General features: G+C 40.8%; 1 protein-coding gene across 1 annotated transcript; it reads left to right on the top strand.

Moving 5' to 3' along the window:
- The first annotated feature begins 4,645 nt into the window (after window positions 1–4,645).
- On the top strand, window positions 4,646–6,551 carry gadd45g.L (growth arrest and DNA damage inducible gamma L homeolog). The gene is made up of 4 exons (NM_001090459.2): window positions 4,646–4,828; window positions 5,217–5,318; window positions 5,456–5,669; window positions 5,784–6,551. Exons 1-4 carry the CDS (start codon window positions 4,776–4,778, stop codon window positions 5,892–5,894), a joined length of 480 nt encoding a protein of 159 aa, NP_001083928.1. The 5' UTR covers window positions 4,646–4,775; the 3' UTR covers window positions 5,895–6,551.
- The last annotated feature ends 15,189 nt before the right edge of the window (window positions 6,552–21,740 follow it).

The following is a 21,740-nucleotide window of genomic DNA, read 5'->3' on the forward strand; positions in this document are numbered from 1 at the left end:
GCACATCCCGCGTCTGTGCGTGTGCCTGACCACAACTTTGTGCGCTAATTTGTGTACAGCTGGCAGGACAGGGGGACAGAAGTAGGAGAGCAACTATGGGGAGGTGGGACTGATGGAGAAGAGGGGGGTAGGAGTGACGGTGGGAGGGGGGAGAGAGGGGTGGAGGCGAAAACGAATGAAGGCAGAAGACAATTTAAGAGGTACCTGCTTAGTGCCCCCCTATAGTTACGCCCTAGCTAGGTGCCTCTTCTGCCTGCCTCTAGTTCCAGTCCTGCTGACCTGCAGCCAACCTGACCCAATTTCAACCTGAACCTGCCCAATCAACAGTAAACCCGTGTTTCAGGTCACCCGCACGCCACTACTGTCCACCTAAGACGTGTATTGGAATGGTCCTCCGTTGCATTGCTTTTTCTTCATGTTAGAGTTGCCGATAACATTGAAGCAGCTATAGACTTCAGATGCACTAATGCTGGATAATATTAAATGTACTTTTGAAGCCAATTGCACACTATTACAGGGAACTCTCACTAAGTTTGCATGATTGTATTAACCCAAGCCCTGTGCACTCAACTGTGAGCACACACAACTTCACTGTGAACGGATGTATGAGTGTCAGATGCACAAATATTGACAAAATATGTCTACCTGCATCTGGCACACATAGCTGTCTTCATAACGTTGCTGTAAAATTCAATGCATAGGGAATGAAGCCGCAGTGCACGTTTAAACGATATATACCGCAAATGTACTTAAAAACACTTGTCTTTGCATGCTGTTAAAAACCTGCTTGTTATATGAACTTCTAAACACTAAATTCTAGTTTGGATTGCGCTGCATACTAATTACTGAAAAGAAACCAGAGACGGCTGAATTCATTATCACCCTTGCTGTCGGTCTTGCTTCATCTGCAGATTCTTCTGGGCGAAAGTGGAATCATGAAGGCGTGAGTGTCCTTTAACAAAAAAAAAGTAAAGATAACATTCAGACTGCACTGTGATTGAAATTTACATGTGTTTCACTACTGGAGAAAGGGTAACAGCTGCCCATCACCATAGTATTGTCTGTGTGTGTGTATGTGTGTGGTGCAGTGGGGGAGTCTATAGGCAGAGAGTAAGGGGGATGGTCACTGAGTGCTCCCAATACACAATAATATAAACAGCTTGATTAGATCCTATTGTAGCTGATGTGTAATGAATGCATAGAAAAGGCAATCGGATCATAATTTGGTAAAAAATTAAGAAAAAAAATAAATTGTCTATTGTTTTTTTTTTAAATTGATTTTGTTTAGAAATAGCACATTGCATATGTCATTACCTAATGTGTTATGACCTTATTTTTTAAATGCCCAACTGGAATTATTATACTACAGTTCTGAGCATCTGAACCTTAAAGTAACATGTTGGCTTTTTTGTATTGGCTGAATTTGTGGATTATGAATGCCCCCCGAAATAGTCATAATATTGAAAGGAACAGCGCAGTTGCATGTAAAATGCTTTCATTATAATTTACAAATTAAAAACAATTTATATTAACCACATATTCAAGATGTTTAGATCATATTTTGCTCAGTATCTGATTTATAGCAGGTGACAATGAATAAAATACCATGCAGATTTACTGATATTCAAGGATATGTCTAGCCAGAAGATGGCGCCTGTTACCTTCCCAAAGGAAACCAGTGCATGAGCTCTGAGTATTCCTCTGCACTTTGGAGTGAGACTTTTTTAAATAAAAAAGTAGCAATACAATTTGGTTTATAAAAAGACAAACTGATTTTGGGGGTTTCTTTGCAAGCAGACATTTAGCAATACACATGACAGTAGCAGACAGCTTCTATGGGGTTTAGGAGAACATTGGGCCTTGTGTGGGTGCTGATGTAGGCAGAACTGATATAAACTGGTATATGCCCCCCTTCTGTTGTACAGTGCTGGGGAATATGTTGGTGCTTTATAAATATGTGGCATTAATAATAAAAATAATATAAAAGATTTATCTGTAAGGCCCACCATCTATAGTGATTTTCCTTTAATTCCAAGGCAACTTTCCATGCGGATATCAGCAATCCCTAGAGCCCTGGGCTGTCCTTTGGGGAAGGGGCTTCATTGGCATTATGAAACCATCTGTTACCCCCAATTACAGGTTACACCATTAGCTATCTGTTGCTTACAAAGACGTGAGATCAAAATAGCTGTTTGTATTTTTATTTCCTGCAATTGAAGTCTTGGCATATGAGCTTACATCCCTTCCCTAATTCCCAACATTAGTGCAGAAACCTTACAGCAGGCTGTTCTGTTTATTTAAATACTGCAGGGCACTAATTCCCATTAATAATATATGGATATAGAACTTAGATGACACATAGGAAAAATATTATGGGCGAACATATAAACCACTGTGCCCGTGTAGAGCAGCATTCCTGGCAATGTATCAGCTCACGTCTCACTACTATACATTGAATTCTTGTAGAGAGGTTCATCATTTCTGCTGGCTACAAACTCTTATTAGGCAGTGTGCTGGCCAGATTGCTGCTCATGTAGGGGTTGTTATTATTATTGCTTGCTGGCTGCAAGTGATTTCAGGACATGTCAGAACAAGTGTTTATGGCAGAGGTTAGCTGTGGTCAGGGCTGTGCAATCCCTTGATGCCCAGTAGATGGTGCTACAGAACAGCTTGAGCGATGGCACTGCCAGTAGGAGCCGTACCCACTATTGACTGATACTTATTGGAAAAACTCTGCACTCGTGTAAACTTTACCCTCTGCAGTTTGTGGTCTCTGCTCTCACTATGTACGACAACTCTCTTACTGGTAATACCGCCTTGATAGCCAATCACAGCCCTTATTTGTCACCCCAAGGGACTTTTTCATGCTTGTGTTGCTACCCAACTCTTTTTACATTTGAATGTGGCTCACAGGTAAAAAAACAAAACAAAAAAAAAAACAAGTTTTTTTTTTTTGTATTTAAAAAAGGTTGGAGACCCCTGATCTAGATATATGTTATACACACCCCCTAGGGTTTCATTTCAGTAAACTGATGTTGATTGCACAGCCCCTACTTTCCTCAGACCGAGTGACAGACAGACAGAGAGCCTTTGGCTGAGAGCTGCAGTTAAGAACGAGACAGGGTGGCCCAGATTTATATAATAAGAAATAAGTAGCAGTGGGTGCCAGTGTGCAAGAGTTGGCTCCCTTTGCTGACTGCTCCTCTGTCTGGATCTACAGCCGGGTGCATTCCACTCTGTCTAGTCTGCTCTTATTCTCCATGCGTCTGACTGAGCTGCTCAGTGACGATGTCGCAATGCATCCTCCTAATATTCTCTGGGGGAGAATGACTTGTCCCTGGCGTTATGACTAATTGTACAATAAAGATGCACACTTCCCTGCATGATCCATTTGCCCAGAGGGAAATATGGAGTCTGCCAGTAACAGTGGGGTTAATAGAATGCAAACAAGAGAGACCCCTATAGAATTCAGTAATAGTGAAGCTGATGGGAAATGGTAATGAAACAGCTGTGTGCAGCAGCAGGCACAGTCAGAAAGGGCTAAAGTGAGCATTGCAACCCCCCAAAAAGCAATGAGAGTGTGTAAGCGTGCTGGAGGGGGGATTCCATGTGGAACAGATTGTCAGATGCATTTGTGTCCCACTTTCCTCAACAAGACCCCACCCCAGCGGCAGGTGGACAGTGTCCCTGGTCAGAAGAAGAAGAGAGCGATTGTCTGATCTCCAAACTGCCACACGCCAGCCCCTCTCCCCATTGTCAGCCCCTCTATACAAATGCTAACGAGCAGCGTGTGCCATTCGCAATCTGCCGCACACAGCCCCCATTATCTCTATACAGGACCTCATCCTCCACTCTACTCATTAAAATCTCCTTTATTGCACGAATAGCAGCAGCAGCAGCAGGCCAGATGTCTGCTTAAAGCGAGGTTATCAGATGTGCCATTTAGTGCTAATGATTGCGTATGGCCGCGTATCTGATCATGCCTGGTGCACGTGCCACAGCTCACCTGGATGGGGGGGTTATCTACTTACTACTACTATACACCCCAATGTTCTTATCTACTGGCTACTACTATGCGCCCCAATGTTCTTCTCTACTCGCTACTACTATACACCCCAACGTTAACCCCCACATCTGCCAGCAGCAGCACTGCCCTGGTTGAGTTGTATGACTGCAGCCAGATGAAGTCTGCGACCCTGCGCACTATGTTGATGACAGTAATAAAAACACCGTGTTCCCCAGCACAGGAGAAAACAAAATCAATGTGTTTGCTGTTGGTACATTTGTGACACCCACTGCACACATGATCTAAACTTTAGGGATCTTTTTTTGATGTTCTCGCTTTTCGTGCAAAGAGCAAATCATAAGAGGCCATTCTGCCCGGCAACAGCATGACAAAGGGCAGAAGGCAGACTTTGAGTCATTGTAAAAAACCCCCAGTGCGCCCACCGCCCGGCCATTCTAATATGCCCCCCTTACTTGCTTCTCCTCCCCCACGTGGCCTTCTGGCACGAGCCACAGCGTTCTGTTGCTCTATTAGCATCACAATGCCTCCCCCGCCCGACCAATCAGAGAACAGGAGTGAGACAGACCCCGCCTACGCCTCTTCAGTGTATAAATACCGGCTCCGTTCCTCTGATTTCTCACACTTCGCTTGGGATTCTAACTAGTCTTTAGCTACTGTGGATATAATACTACTCTCCTTCTTCCGGACCTTTTGGTGGATATTTGAGAAGTCTCTCGCACTCACATTTTTGTGGCTTACCCGGAAAATCATGACTCTGGAAGAAGTTCACGGACAAGAAACCGTTGTTGAAAGCACTGACAGGTAATTTCAGTTCCGGCTTCTTCTATTGTATGGGGCGAGTATTTTATTGTGCAGAAAGGGTTAAAGTTTTCCGGATTTGCTTGTCTGTCCGTGATTGTGGGGGTTTGTAGTTCAGCCTCGCAGTCAAGTGAGGGAGGAATAGCCTGGGCTGCAAGATATGTGTGTCCCTCACTGGGTGTATATAGCAAATAGCATTGATCATATAGGGAAGGAGCTGCACTGTGTGTCACTAGCAGATGGCTGCTCATGAGTGGGTGGCATTAGCTAAAGCTCCTTATATGGACTGAGGGGATGTGTGTCCTAGCATTTAGTCTTGCACTCTTCTATAAAGGCAAAATGTTCACTTGTGATCTGGTTCTAAATGCATTTCTTTCTTTGTATTGTTTAGAATGCAAAGTGCTGGCAAATCCCTGCATGAGCTACTGGTCTCTGCCCAGAGACAGGAATGTCTGACCGTTGGAGTCTATGAGTCTGCCAAAGTCATGAATGTGTAAGTATCCCACTCCTTTGCACTGATCCCACACACACCCTTTACTCATGCATGTAACACACACACAACCCACACACTGTCCCACTTGTAGATGACTTGCAGCAAAACTAATGTGCTCTTTTTATTTGTCTCAACAGAGATCCAGACAGTGTTACATTCTGCATTTTGGCTGCTGATGAATACGACGAAGGTGATATAGCCCTTCAGATCCACTTCACTCTGATTCAAGCTTTCTGCTGTGAAAATGACATCGATATCGTGAGGCTGAACGACACAGAAAAAGTCGCTCAAATACTAGGCTTAACTGATGAGTCTGCAGAACCCAAGGACCTGCACTGCATCCTTATTACGGTAAGTGTCGTGTTCCTGCTTATCTGTGCTGTTTGGCTCCGTGCCCATAGCTCTGACTTGTGCAATTTCTCGTAAGCACAGTGTTCTCATAGTTTCTTCCTCTTCTTTTCCCAGAATCCAAATGAGGATGCATGGAAAGATCCAGCTCTGGAGAAACTTGCTATATTCTGCGAGGAAAGCCGCAAAGTCTATGACTGGGTTCCCACTATCACCCTGCCCGAGTGAACATCTTTCCTCTACGTTAGGTTGTGAAATCTCTGCATTATTATCATGGTGTTGTGCACCTGGATGGACCAGCAGCATTCCGAAATCGGTGGATTACGCTGGTTGAGGTCCGATTAAGTCGCCAAGACTGGCAAAGATGTTGGCTCTTGTGGAGCAGAAGAGTAAGGAGGAAAACTTTAATGGACTGATCTGCAGAAGAAAAGATTGGTGCCAGTGTGAAGCCTTCCAAAGCACTGGGGGGTCAGTCATGCCATGAAGTTGGAGGAGTTTTGCATGTGTGCAGGACTTATGGGACTTTTTGCAAAAAGAAAAAAGGAAGCTTTTGAGATGGATATGAGGCAAATTAAGCAGCTAGCTAAAGGAAAAACCTGTTCTGTATCTGCTTTTGGAGTTTGCTGAGATATGAAAGATGAACTTTATACACATATTGGAAGAGTCTGGGACTATGCATCTCTGGATTGCAAATTGAGACTGAATATTCTGATCATTGCAGCTTGTTATTGGTCTTTACAGTCAACTACCCAGAATACATAGAGGAAAAAAAAAACTTTCTGTATTTTCAGAATTTTGGCACTGTTGCAAACTGAAGTGCTTTTCTTGATAACACCTGACATTTAAACTGCTATTTTATGTCATTCAATAAATAATTTTGAACTTTACTCGTTTTGGTTTTTATGTTTATCTGGTGGGGTGGTCAATTTTGAGGCCTATTGCTTGTGGCACTAAAACTACAATACCAAGGTACCAACAAACCTAACACTTCAAGCTCTAGTCTAGCAATGGCTGTTGGGTCACAGTTTGGGCTGCTTTTATATAAATGTTTGGGCATCTGCAGAAACCCAGTCTGTTTTGCCCCAGTACTTTAGTTTATTCAGCAAGCTACTAATGTGCTGTAGCCATTCTTTTTGTTAGCAGTGCACAATAAGATTTGCATAGAAGGGGGCTGTGTTACTTGGTATAATCCATAGTCTGCAGCAGACCGCTAATGCTTGCTATTCAGCCCTGACCATTTGACCTCTGGCTCCTTCAGCAACAGCTGCTTATCGCAAGAGCATGCAAGCTCCGAGGGTTGAATGGCTAATGAGTGCATTAGAGTGACAGGGGGCTGCTGCATAGATAGGGTTTTTATTATTGCATAGACAGAAAAGAGCAGCTGGCACAGTTTTTAAGCAAGGGATTCCCCAAATCTCACCCCTCAGGTTTAAAATTCCCCTTCATTCAATGTGTCATTTACCAAAGTGCAAGCTGTTTCAACTTCTGGTTTTTAGGAAAGCAAAACTAGCGGCACAATGTTATGGTATAGTACAAACATTTGCATGGGTGCATAGCTAATCTCTTCCTCTAGTATATGTACAGAGAGTTTACCGAGACCCGTATACTTTGCAAGTCATGGGTTTCAGGAAATCGCTCAAGGGGTGATAAAAGGTTTAACTGGCATAGTTACCGAGAGGGAAAATATAAAGCCCAAGCAAACAGATTCCAAGGCCAGTGTGCTTTTATTTACCATGACCAGTAATGTTGGAACACATAGCCTCCAACCTAGCCAACTACCTATTACTAGGATTCAGGTTGTAGTTCCAGGAACTAGCTTTTTATATTGACTATGGTCCACGATATCATGGTGTGCCTGCTGAGAACAGCGAGCCTTCTTATCTCTGCCAAGGGCAGAAACAGAAACTGGTAGCAGCCATAAAAATATAGACCTTAGACGGAAGAGAATCCTGGAACAATTGCAGGTATTCTAATATGAAGACGTTGAGTGTGTGTACACAAGTGCTCTACTTCTCCAGAAAGGTCAATGTGTTCTGAATTATGAACAAGGAGAAATAGTATTGTAAGCAGCCAATCCACATTCTTCTGTGATTAAATAGGGACATAGTGTTATAGTGCAGAACTGTGCTTCAGTACATCACCTATAAAACAGGCCAAAGGCTGACTCAGCACTAACTGCTACTTTTCATGCAGACTGACGTTAGGCCATTAAGGCAACATGGAAGAACTGCAATAAAAGCCAAAACAGAAGCAGCACCACCATTCTGTAGTTCACACGTATAATGTGTAGAACTTTTAGTTACTTTTCTTGCCCTGGCTTACATAGATATTTTATTAAATCTGCTTTAGACTATGGTGAAATGGTCAAAGACTGTCAAAGGATGCTAGAAAGTGTAATTTACAGCTGACGTGTTTCTAGGATAAAGCCTTCTTTAAAATTATAGTTACCCTGCTCCTCCCTCTGGCAGAAAATGAGTAAAGAGGGATTAAGGGGGGGATTAAGCAGTTTAACCGAAGTAAGTCTAGCAGAGAAACACAGAATTTGTCATTTGCATGGAGTACGATTCCTTGGCTCCTGCTTTATTGCTGCTTGGGGACTTGCAAATGACTTGTGGTGAGGACACGGCTTTGCAAAAATATAAATTCTTTTTGCACCTTTTTTCTTATTGAATGGCATGGCCGTTATACAAATGACACTATTTGCATAGGAATTTGCAGGCTGAAATGAAGAGACCTCCAGGCTTGTGGTTTGTAGAAGCTGAGGCCTGTTCCTATTCCCTGTAAAGAGAGAGCATTTATTCTAGATTTTAATGGGCCCCACAGCAAATTAATTTTAGGGCCCCCAACATATACAGAGGTTGTCCTTTTTTACCAATATATGTTGAACTTGCTAATTAATTTAGGCCTCATGGGGTCCCCAATACCTCCTGTGCCCCCTTCTTCCTCTGTAGTCATGCCCCTGGATGCAATACACAATGGTGTTGAGTGAGGCTCTCCCTGTTCATCACCATCATGCATCACCACTTATTATTGGCTTGTAAGCAAGTACTACTTCATTGTATTATTTAGTGAATAAAGTACCCCCTTTTGTAAAATATAAGGATATAAGTTACAGAGGAGTTTCATGACTATATAAAAAAACAAAGCCGAAGGCCAAGTGTTTTTATACAGGTCATGGAAATCCGAGGCAACTTCTAATATCCTCATATTTTGCAACTGGGGGTACTTTATTTATTATAATACATGAATTTCAGTGAGTCATGTGACAGAAATGACATCAGAATTCACCGTTTATAACTGATGACATCAGAATTCACAGTTTATAAGGATATCATTTACAAGATATTCATAGCTTTTGTGTATTATATATATTGAAATTGCTCATTAATTATTCCCCCCCTGCAGCCACAGGGTCTGCTTCCTCTGTAGTTACACCTCTGATTAGTGCAAACACTCACACCTATGTATGTGAAAGATAAAATATGGTGACAGATAAAGAGACGTACATACAGTATGAATATCCCATTAAATTCTTCACATCCTACTTGTTGGTGCTTCTAATCGTAATCATAATAGGAACAGGTAAGATTGCAATGCTGGCTGTTGCAGAACTACAGCTTCCAGAGTTCTGTGTGCTTACAATTTGTTGTTGTCTGCAACATCTGCAGTACCCAAGGATGCTTCAGTCTTGATTTTAAAAAATGATAGGCAACGTTACATGAATTTCTATCCTGCAGAACAGATGCATATTTTAAAGGGGAAGGCATTTACATTAGAATCCTGCATGTTATCCAAGCTAGAGGTAAACAAGATCTTTAAGAATCGTTTTTTAAACATTACATTGCTAGTCCGCATCGCTGAGGCCTCTAATGTCAACCTAGAAGTTCCCTGTGAACTTTAAACTTAGTGAATAATTTCAGCAGCAAACACGGCGGAGGTGCACCACATGGATTTCGATTAGATAGACTCGGTCTAATTCAAAATATTGTTGTTGATTTTGTTGTTTACAAAATGTAAATCATTTTTCTACTGATATGTTAGGCAGCACAAAGCAGTAACCATGCATCATATAAAGATTGTCTGCTTGAGAGCGAACATGCTTCCGCCACACTAGTGACTTCATTTGCTATGATCGATATCTCAAATAGACACAAACGATGGCCTTATGGGTAATTTATGGGGGGTGGTTATCAATAATCTTTCTAGCAGGCCCGGACTGGCAATCTGTAGGTTCTGGCAAATGCCAGAGGGGCTGCTGTATGGTTCCATAGAAAGTTACCATATAGTGGGCTGGTAGGAGGCTGTTTTGGGCTGGAAGGGGGCTGTTAGGGCCTCTGTGTACTTGGAATGGCAGGGCCTATTTTGACTCCCAGTCCAGGCCTGCTTTCTAGTGTAATGGAAAAAAATCCCATCGACCCTGTGCAAATGCCTCTTGTGCACTGAAATGATGTGTAAAGGCACAGTGGGAAAGATTTAGTAAAAACAGCACATACTGATGTGATTAAGTACAATACAATAACACTAGTACCATCAGTGCAAGCAGTTATTTCTTTAAATGGTAATGTCACATCCTAAAAATGTAACGCAATTCAAATGTTTAGAACTGCGAAAACATGTTTTGAAGCTATATATAGCTTATTTGTAAAGGCAGACATTAATTAATAGTGTAATTAGTAACATAATTCTGCACCAAAAATAGTGTTTTGTGCCTGATGTCCATTATAAAAAAAGTTGTACTGATTTGTTGCATTTCCCTCCATCTGTAGCAATGTCTTGGTTGGTTTCTTTCTCTGGTTGTCCTTTTGACACCATCACACCCAGTCTGGGAAGTGCCTGCTGAATGCCTTGTCTGTACTGTGTGTAGGAGATAAGAGACGTCACAGCAGCACACTCACCGGCCCTGCACCATGGAGCTGAATGGGCCTCACTGACTGCAGTCACCTAAGTAACGTCACTGGTGACACATTTCGATGGGAAGAATTTCAACTGCAATCAAAGCAACAGTTGAATGTTTAGCACTTCAATAGCAGTAAATTCATGGGGCTGAATTGTCCTTCTGAGCAGACCCAGGGAAATCAGCCTATAGCGTATAACCTCATAAAATGTGCAGCATCTAAAATTTAAAGTGATATATTTATTAAAATCACATGTAGTCTGCTATATGTTCAGCTAATTGGTTACAGCATTACATTATCCCTGTGCCTTCCACATTATTTCCCCCATGTGTGTGTGATCTTTGTGGCAGGGTGAAGCAAGGCAGGCATGGATACAGATGCATACGTTAGAAAAATAGGATGGTACTCACATTTGCAAACGTGCATGAATTAAAGTGCTTTTATTGTGATCTCAAACATATTGGAACCCAGTTGAGCAGCAAGGTTTCTGGATAGAGCACCACAGCGATACCGCCGCAGTCTTTTGGACTATTGTATGTTACATGGATACAGATGCAATGTTTGCTTTTGACAATTTTTATTGTAAATATTTTATGTGCAGCAACTGCAGTGAATAAATGCTCCCCCCCTCATCCCATGCCACAGTAAAACATTTTTAGGCCCCACTTTGGCTAAGATTTGCTACAAACACACATACTCATCAGGCAGCCCACCCTAGAAGCCATGTCCATATTGTTACATATGGCAGTTCAAAACAGACCAGTCAAAGACAACAGGCCTAGATAGGTAAATGTTTATGTTGCACTAACAGGTGCATTTGTTTCCTCTCTGCCACACAAGGCAACAAATCCAGTGGTGCCCCATTTCAATTCCTGATCTTGGACTGGGCAAGTGGGCTTGGGGTCTTGAGTATAGAGTCACAAACAGATGGTATACACTCAAGTGTTATGGATTCTCACTTGCTGAATAAATGTTACTTGTTAGACATGATTGGGCATAACCAGGTCCAGACTGGGATTCAAAATAGGCCCTGGTATTTTAAGTACCCAGAGACCCCAATAGCCCCCCTCCAGCTCAATATATATTGGCTGTGGTATCTTATAGCAATCCCTCTGGCATTTGCCAGAATCCATATATTTCCAGTCCATGCCTGGGCATAACTAAGGTTTTTACTGTTGGGTCAAGTAACCCCTATTTCAGTCTCTGTATTTATTATCAGCAAAGAAATTCCCTTCTTGCTGGAATAGAATACTTTTTGCCTTCCTATGCTACTTTCCAAACAGCAAAAATAAGAAGTTCTCTGAGTGTTTTATCTGTCTCGCTCCCTTACTTCTGGGAAAGGCAGGCTGGTTTTTATGCTGTTTTGGCAGCAGCTAATTCATTTGGCTTTTAGCAGCCTGGTCAAACAAAGTATGATTTCCTCTTCCGCAGAAATGATGGGGAAATGTAATCAGCTCTTAACAGCAGTCACATGACCATATTCATAGCCAAAGTCATCATGTGCATTAGCGGACAGGATACTTATTAGCTGTTGGAAATTCCAGATCAGAAGATCCAGAATGCCCATTTGCAGAAGGCAAAAAAGAATATAATTTTGATAACAGTAATAAAAAAATGAGACAGAATAGGTAATACTCTCTGTAACGACAGGACAACCAGAGACTTCTGCTGGACGATGGGAGTTGTAGTTTAACACATTCAAAAGACCTGAAACTGAACATTGGTACTGTATAAACAGGGCTGGAATTCCCAGTCATTTCACCTGTCAGAAACAAGAGATTCAGTAGACAAGTTAAATACGATTCTTTCCTATAGCAAACACAGAGTAACCCACTCTTGGAAACTGTTTTTTCCTCTTGAACCTAAGGTGTTATATTGTATTTCGCAGCAATGCCCAAGGGGGGAGGTCCAATTGGAATATACTTTCAGGGCAAAATGATGAGTCAAGCCCTTCTAGTAGATGTAATGAATACCTCTGTCTGCTTATCAGTCTGCCCAGAGTATGCAAACCAGACAGGTAGAAAGGTTAGGCGGCAAATGAAGAGCATGTGTCATGAACATTGTATTAGAAGAGTCTGCAGTTCTCAAGGAAGGAATTCTATGAATGGAGGGCTGCAAGTTATGTCTGGAATATTTTATTGCCTTCTCCATTATAAGTTAACTTATGTATGGCAAATGCTTACAGTGTTCAAGCAAGTGTGAATGGAGTTCCTGCAATGAATGTATTTGTGGAAACAGAGTTCCCTTAAGAACCAAGGAAAGTAGTAAATGAAATCCTATTTTGTAAGAATTCCTGAGAGTGACCTAACTAGTTACTAGGCAAATTCTCTCATGAATCTAGTGTTAAATTCACACTTTCAGATCTTCCCTCTAAAGTATTTCCAAGAACCTTTCTGTTGATTGGTCAAGTTATTATCTTTATTTATTTAAAGGTTAACCAATAGTAATATTACATTCATTTATAAATGGCCCACATATTCTGCAGTACTTTACATAACAGTCTATCACAAATGAACACACAGAGAGTAATGAGGACTCTGCCCATCAGGTCGCTGTATTAGTACTATATATTGAAATATTAGGTTGCTGAACCCCCGGGTGTGTGTCTGTTTCAGGGTGGGGGAGTTGCATGGGCCTCAAAACATTCACTACTGGGGGTTCAAAATTAAGTCACTCTTGTAAGTGTTACTCAAACTGTTTAAGTGGCATCATACATTTAGTTGTGCCCCCTGGCAATCTCTGAAACTTTTTAAGGACCCACTCTCTCAAAAGTGTTTCACATGGGTATATGGAAACTGTGCATCACTAGTGGTTTCCACTGGTGGTCCCTGTATACTCCTGGGCTCTCCAGCAACTGCAGGGTCTGATAGTTCTCTAGTAGAGCCTCTGTTTCCTGATTTCTACGCCTGCTAAATGTATTTATGTTCCTGACTGCATATCTGCTGCTTATTATTAGTAATAAAGCATGCGTGTTTTACATAGGAGGCCGTGATCTTGGAGGTGATCATGATCTTATAATAAAGCATGACAGGAAAAACATACCTGCCTTCTGTTTCATTTACTTTTATTGGCTCAATATATTGGAATACAGGGTAATGAGATATACATTAATATTTGGACTGATAGTGAAGATGACGTTCAGGATATTATTATAATTGCAAGAAGGTGAATGCCCTCTTGCGTTTTCCCCGTTTTCATTCAGGGTTAATTTCCAGACTTGCCTAGGTGTAACGTTTGTTTTATAGATGATGGAGAGGGAAACGGAGAGGGTTATAGTATACACATATTAACTTAAAATAGGTTTTCCCTCTGTGATGTATTTGACATTAACATTACTAATAGAGGCAGTAGGTGTTAGAAATTAAGCCTGCCTGATGCTTATTTATAAACAACATGCTCTATGGCATTAGTTGCTATTTGGGAAAAACAACTTTACCTTGTCGGTGCCTTAGTTACAGGCAATACAAGTACACCTGCATGTGAGAGACACAATGACGTGCAATTAGCAGACTACTCCTTTTACAGGTAAACAGAGATGCATTTTAATACCTTGTGACATTTTGGAGGGAGGGGGGTACATGCATTGCCCGTGACCCACTTTCAAACGTTGAAACTAAAGCTAAAATGTAAATGTCTCCTATATTTGAGAGTGCTTTGTAGTGTCACAAATTATAGAGGGGCTACATTCTAAACATGCTTTAGAAAATGGAGGTCTGCTTGGGAATACTGAAATACAAATTAGGAGACTCCAAATAATAGCGTTGAACTTTACTGTTGCAACACACTAAAATGAAGGTGTGGCCTGTGTATTCTGTGCATATCCCCATTCCCTTCCATATCTGTGAAAAATAGTTGGTTTTACATTGAGCCATAAAGAAAGGAAGACCTATGCTTCTCCTAGAAGAAAACCCTACCTGAATATGATACAGTTGGCTTTCTGGCTATTGTGGGTAGTTTCAAGTGGAATTTTTCACCAGACATTGGCAATTTTTAGTCATTAGCAATTTTTATCTTTTGCAAAACCCAGGGCCCACTGACTGCAATGCATTTTGTGCAAAAAAGTTGCCATGAAAAAGTGCCCTTAAACACAAATATGTGGTGCAAAAAAGTCACTGCAAAAAAAACGCTGCAAAAAAAATGCCCATTGCCTTCAATGCATTTCCCAAATTTTCAACGTTTTCTGAATTTTCCCTTGGTTTTGCTAATATTTCAGTCAATTAATGTGGGACAGATTTTCTCATTACTAATTGTGGGGTGTATCAAATAAAGGTGTCCTGCGCCAGTATTTAAGGCCGTTGTTTCTTGAAACACTTGTTTCCCAGAGACAGTTTATTTACATTGTATTTTGTTACTATGCAGCATAGGACTCATTGTGGCTGGACTCTGGAGAACAGAGTGTTATGGACACTGGGAGGGTAATGCTCAGTGCTACCATTTGGCTGGAGATGCCATTTAGTCTATGTTCAATTTGGTGGCATCTCTGTTTTCTCTACCAGCCTGGAGCAGACTTTGCTGTCATTTTGCTCTCATGTATCACATTGGTTACTAGGAGGACTGATAGGTGTGCTGTTTTCTTTTCTATGAAGTGTTGATCTTTACCCTGGGTCCCCAATGTCAGGGATGAGCTGTGGCTGTCAGGGAATGTTAGGAGCTGTAGTTCTAAAGCAGCTGTGGCTACCTCCTTGATATATGTACACCCAAGGTGATGGGTGCCAGTAAATAATGATTGCTGCCTATGTCTCTCACAGAGTTGTTCTGGTCTTCCCTTAGACCAGTGTTCTGCAACTAGTAGCTCAAGAGCAACATGTTGGTCACCAACCCTATGGATGTTGCTCCCAGTGGCCTCAAAGCATGTGCTTATTTTTGAATTCTTGGCTTGGAGGCAGATTTTGGTTCTACAAAAACCAGGTGTACTGCCAAACAGATCCACCTGTAGGCTACCAGTTCATATAGAGGCTACCAAATAGCCAATCACAGCCTTTGAATCATTTTCATGCTTGTGTTGCTCCCCAACTCTTTTTACATTTGAATGTGGCTCATGGGTAAAAAAGGTTGGTGGACCCCTGCCTTAGACTCACATGCTAGTGTGTAGACAGACATTGGACTATGGAGAATGTAGAACAGAGGACTTAAGATATGTACCTAGGTTCAGCAATCCCATGGGCCTCAAGCCGGACATAATATAAACAAAGTTGTGCGTCTTTTTCTGCAGAAGAACATACTCCTTATGACATTAGGTACAGACATATTCCTTATATCCCTTTGCTAGGTATTTCCTATTTGGGAAGTGAATGTCAAACTTGTTCTAGTTCTCAAGCTCCTGTGTGTGAGCAGAAGGGTTACAAAAGCCATGCCAAGTTCCATACATACCAGGAATGCTTTAAGGCTTGCCAGCTGTGATTCTCCCCTTAAATGTGCCTTAAAATAGCCCGGCATCCTGCATTGCTCTAACGCCCATACTGCTCAATGCCCAGACTGCTACAGCTTTGATTCTTAAGCTCGCAGGCTGATGTAGGAGTTAAGGAACGTGAAGCTGTTTGCAGTTCTATTTTGTAGGGACCCTGTAAAACAAAACAGAGATTTTGGACCAAGAAAAACTTCCGTTAGCTTTGTTTAAAAGATGTTGAAGCATTCTGAAGCAGTTGTATCATAAGAGAGAAACCAATAATAGGCACGGCTCATACTCAAACATGGAAAGCAGATGCAAACATGAGAAATCCAAAGGTATGCAGGGTTCAGTACACTGGAATGCTTGTAGGTGCTATCACAGTAATGGTAGTGTTTAGTTCAAATCACTTACAGATCTTTTGTGTTGTTTTGTGTCCCCAGATTCAAACAAATATTGTTGCATCTTCTATAAGAACTGCAATTGCTGGTGGGCCCAGGAGGTATAGACAGTCCAGTGGGCATCAATTTATATTTATAAACAATGTCTTAATCCAAGAGATTGAGGGGGACTAAAATGATTTTGGTATTAATTGTGAACACAATTTATATACATGGGAAAAAAGAATCGGTTGAGAGCAAGATATTGAGAGCTGGTATTTCTCTGCAGCTGCCATTTAAGCTGGCTTCATGTGTCTAGCACTAGCAGAAAAAAGAAGCTTAGCTAAAGTAGACATTTGGTATGGATGCCATCCAGTTACATTACTCTGCTAACTAAAATACCACAACACACAACTCAGAGTTCAGGAAATGTTTGCAGGGAGGGAAAGTTGTTTGCGCTCATTCCCCAAGACAAACACTGGAGTCTTACCTCCCAAGGAAAGATGGTATGAAAAAGAGTCTGCATGTCCTCACTTTGATGCATAGCCATTTCTTTCTTTCTCTGCTAGCCCAGTAAACCCAAGGGGCTTTAAAACATCCATGAGTTCTTTCCAGGTATAAGAAAATGTAGCCTACCTCACGTAGGGCAATCCCTTTTTTTCCATGTATATGTCTCTGTCTGTGCGAGGTGGCCATGGCTCTTTCAGTTCCTGTGTTAGTTGCTTATGTCCTTTAGGAATCCACTGATCTTATAAACCTCACACACACCAAAATCCACTTGTTGTATTGAAGCCTTTCATTCCTTTTGGACTCAAGCCCAAAACATTTGCTGATGTTAAGTGTGGGGAAATATCAATAACTGAAAGTTAGACAGATCTGGGACCTTTTATCCAGAATGCTTGTGACTTGGGGTTTTGCGGATAATGGTTCTTTCCGTACTTTGTATTTCCATATCTTAAGTCTACTAAAAAGTCAATTAAACATGATATAAACCCAATAGGATTGTTTCCCCCCAATTAGGATTAATTATATTTTAGTTGGGGTCAAGTACATGGTATTGTTTCATTATTACAAGGAAAAAGGGAACCATTTTTAATTATTTGATTAAATTATTTAATTAAAATAGAGTCTCATGAGAGATGGCCTTTCTATAATTCGGGCCTTTCTGGATAATAGGTTTCCAGATATTCTCTTAATTACAAGGGGGTGAATAAGGCACATGGAAATTACATTATATATAAGAGGAAAATGTGCAGCTCTTTTGCTGCCTACTGGATACAGGAAGTAGCAGTGCATGTTTAATACACCTGAATTAGAAGAAGTCTGCTGTGATGTGACAATACTGTGACTGAAAAGAGCACCGTGGGAGATGTCACTTTAATTTCATATTGGTTAGTCAGCAACTCATAGGGGTAAATTTATCAAAGAGTGAAGTTCCGCCACTAGAGTGAAATTCCGCAGCTCCCAATTCATTTCTATGGGATTTTGAAAGGCGTATTTATCAATGGGTGAAAGTTCACCCTTTGATAAATACGCCTATAAAAATGCCATAGAAATGAATGGAAAGATGCGGAATTTCACTCTAGTGGCGGAACTTCACTATTAACTTCACTCTTTGATAAATATACCCCATAGTCTAAACATTGGCTTGCATCTGAATAACGAATAGGATTCAAACAGGATTTGATTGCTTTAGGGTAGTGTAATTAAAAGAAAGCTCTGCTCGGGTTCAATAACCAATTATATGTTTTTTTACAAACAGCTGACCAATAAATACTAATACATTACTACATTAGTACCAAACTTTCAATGTTTAGGGTGATTAGGAAATAATTTGGGTAATTAAATGTTGAAACTGCAGAACTGAATCATGCCAGTTCCTGCTTGATCACCCTAGTCGAGTTGGCCAGTAAATATTATGCTTGATGCCAATGTTTTAAAGGGAAACTAAATTAGAATAATGCTACAAATGCTGTATTTTGTATACTAAAGCTAAACATGCACCAGAAGCCTAATTAAACAAATTATTTATGTTTTCAAATTTGGCCACAGGGGCTGTCATCTTCTAACTTAAATGTTAGACTTAGATGTTAAACATCTTTGCAAGACCAGGACTATGCACATGCTCAGTGTAGTCTGGTTTTCTGTTGGGAGGTTAAGCTTAGGGATCGTCATAAATGATCAAAACAGCAAAATTCAAATTATATCTGCCATAGAAGCTGATACAGACAGAATGATTAATAATCAGAATATGCAGACTGTGCTGGGTCTGCGGATACAAATCTGTCCACAAGTAGCTGGCTGCTTTATAGGGAAACAAACAAAGCTGCTGGAGTTCTGGGAAGTAAGGTGGGGGGCTCCCCCTGCTGTTTGAAAGTATCATAATTTCCCTGCAGAGCAGTTAAGGACTGTCTGTATTTTCATATCCGCAGTCAGAGCAAGTTAAACAAAGGGGGAATTTCACTGCATACAGTCAGGTTTATTATAAACACGGTACACATTTTTTAATTGGAGATAGATTTGTTTTTCATTAAAGGAAAACTATACCCCCAAAATGAATACTTAAGCAACAGATAGTTTATATGAAATTGAATGACATATTAAAGAATCTTACTAAACTGGAATATATATTTACATAAATATTGCCCTTTTACATCTCTTGCCTTGAGCCACCATTTCGTGACTCTATCTGTGCTGCCTCAGAGATCACCTGACCAGAAATACTACAACACTAACTGTAACAGGAAGAAGTGAGGAAGCAAAAGGTAGAACTCTGTCTGTTAATTGGCTCATGTGACCTAACATGTGGTTTGTATGTGTGCACAGTGAATCTTACGATCTCAGGGGGCGGCCCTTATTTTTTAAAATGGCAATTTTCTATTTATGATTACCCAATGGCACATACTACTAGAAAAGTATATTATTATGATAATGGTTCATTTACATGAAGCAGGGTTTTACACATGAGCTGTTTTACTCAGTATCTTTTAATAGAGACCTACATTGTTTGGGGGGTATAGTTTTCCTTTAAAGAAAGTAAAAGTATGATTTTATTTTTTTGCCTTTATATCCCCTTTAATAGAGAAGAAAGGTACAAATACAGGATGTTTTTAGAGGTGGCAACCCTAGCCCAGATGCTGGGGGGAAATGGGGCTTGATTCTAGGTGGGGTTGGGATGGGTCTTTCAAGAAAGCTTCACACAATTTTATTTAAGGAGGTTTTATGCACCTGTGACCTCATTAACAGCTTTTGTGTTTTCAGAAAAAACCTAGCTAAGCAGACCATACACTGCCAGATTCACTCATTTGGCAAGATCGGACTGACCTTATTGCTGGACCATCATACAGTGGGGTGTACAGGGAACGTTGACTGCATCAACACGCCAATGTGTTCCTTATTCAACAAGATTTTCAAGCCTGCACAATTTATACATGGCCATTTTTCTGGCAGATATCGGTTGAGCCCTATACATGGTCTGACCGAGTCCGCAGCTTTTTATACATCTAGGGGCCCAGTGTGATCAGGGGCCCGTTTAGCTTTTTTTATTTTATTTTAATATTTATTTTTATTTTTGCTGCAGGGTCTGGTCGGGGGCACCTGATGGGAAAAGAAGGCAGGCAAGGTGTGTGCCTGCGCCCAGATGCATGCAGATCCAGTCACTGGTGCATGCTGAACCCAACACAGTATAGAGAGCTTGGGTGCACCAGTGCCTGGATCTGCACACATCTGGACTCAGCAGTAACCTAGAAGGAGGGGGTAGGGGATGTAGCCTAGGGGGCTCCACATGTCAAACTGACACTGACCATAAATCTCACCCACCTACAAAATTTGTAAGCAAGATTGGCTTTTCAGACACATAAGTCACAACCTTCACAGGCCAGCAATCTAGTACCCATTTACCTGATAAATATTTTCAAACCTTGCCAACCCAGTGCAGGCCCAATGCAGGGTGAAGTTGCCATGTCATGGTTCCTTGTTATGCTATGCGAGTTTTGGAAATTTGTCAGGAGTTCCATTTTTTTTACATTAGAGATTTGCCTTCCATGTAAGAAGAGCACATTGTATACTTTGTATTTATAGGAAAGGGACTAATCCTGGTAACTGATAAATAGCAAAGTGGAGGAAATAGACATTTCTGCAAAATGACAGTCAGTTCCTGGGAAAGAGTAAAGCTAAGTGTTCATTATCTAGCCCTGGGGGAAGGATTCCTCCTGTCCAGTTACAATGGTTTCTATTGCAATGGTTTCTCAGTTCCCATGCTAAATGGAAGCGGCATTGAAATTACAAACAGATTACTATACACTGACTTGCATTTCCCAGAATCCACAGAAAACCATTGGAAGTGCCAGGGTTTTTTTTTAATTGCTGTTTACGCTTGAAAAGTTATTTGAATTTGCCTATGCCTTGTTTTTATCACATTTGTTCTATTCCTCTATTTCTCAGCATGCTCTGGAATTTGCAGCTAACTTGTTCTGAGAAAAGTCAACCTTTCCAGTTAGACTGGAATAACATGTTCATATGACCTGTATTTATTGGGCAAGTAAATTCGAGTATCACTTCTCTTTTGCAGAGGTGAGTGCACTGGCAATTACCCATGAGCTTATCAAGTGAAAGTAGCCAGAAGGGAAGTAACAAACCTATGCATGTATCAGGGTATCGATTAGCCAATTAAAAATACAGCTCAAATGGGATTCCCACCCACCTAGCACTTTACTCACCAGGTGCACCATTGAAACACCACCATTTATAAGTTATATATAAATAATAGAAACTGACCTCGCTTTTCGTATCCCAAATAATTGTAAAGGATAATCCTAGAAGCACATTTGCTACAGCTCAGTGTCATTTAAAACATCAGGGAAACTTCTAAAATATTAAGGTTACTGGGCTGCACTTATTGCAAATTGTTTGCAGTAAAATTTAATGCAAGCAGTATAGCCCTTTTACCTGATTTTTCACAAGATCTTGTAACCTCAACTTGCAGGTTTGTTAAATCAGATCGCAGAAATGCATGGGAGAAATTCTGCTTTCAGCTTCAATTATTTAAAAATACTTATTATTTACAAATAATTTACAAAAAGCATTTATAATGAAAGTATACTAGAAAATTGCTTAGAATTCTATTTTATTTATGATCTATTTGAAAATACATTAAGGGGCTGATTCACTAAGGGTCGAATATCGAGGGTTAATTAACCCTCGATATTCGACTGGGAATTGAAATCCTTCGACTTCGAATATCGAAGTCGAAGGATTTAGCGCAGATAGTACGATCGAAGGATAATTCCTTCGATCGTAAGATAAAATCCTTCGAATCGAACGATTCGAAGGATTTAAATCCAACGATCGAAGGAATATCCTTTGATCAAAAAAAGTTAGGCAAGCCTATGGGGACCTTCCCCATAGGCTAACA

The sequence above is a fragment of the Xenopus laevis genome, chromosome 1L (assembly GCF_017654675.1).
Source record: "Xenopus laevis strain J_2021 chromosome 1L, Xenopus_laevis_v10.1, whole genome shotgun sequence".
Lineage (NCBI taxonomy): Eukaryota > Metazoa > Chordata > Amphibia > Anura > Pipidae > Xenopus > Xenopus laevis.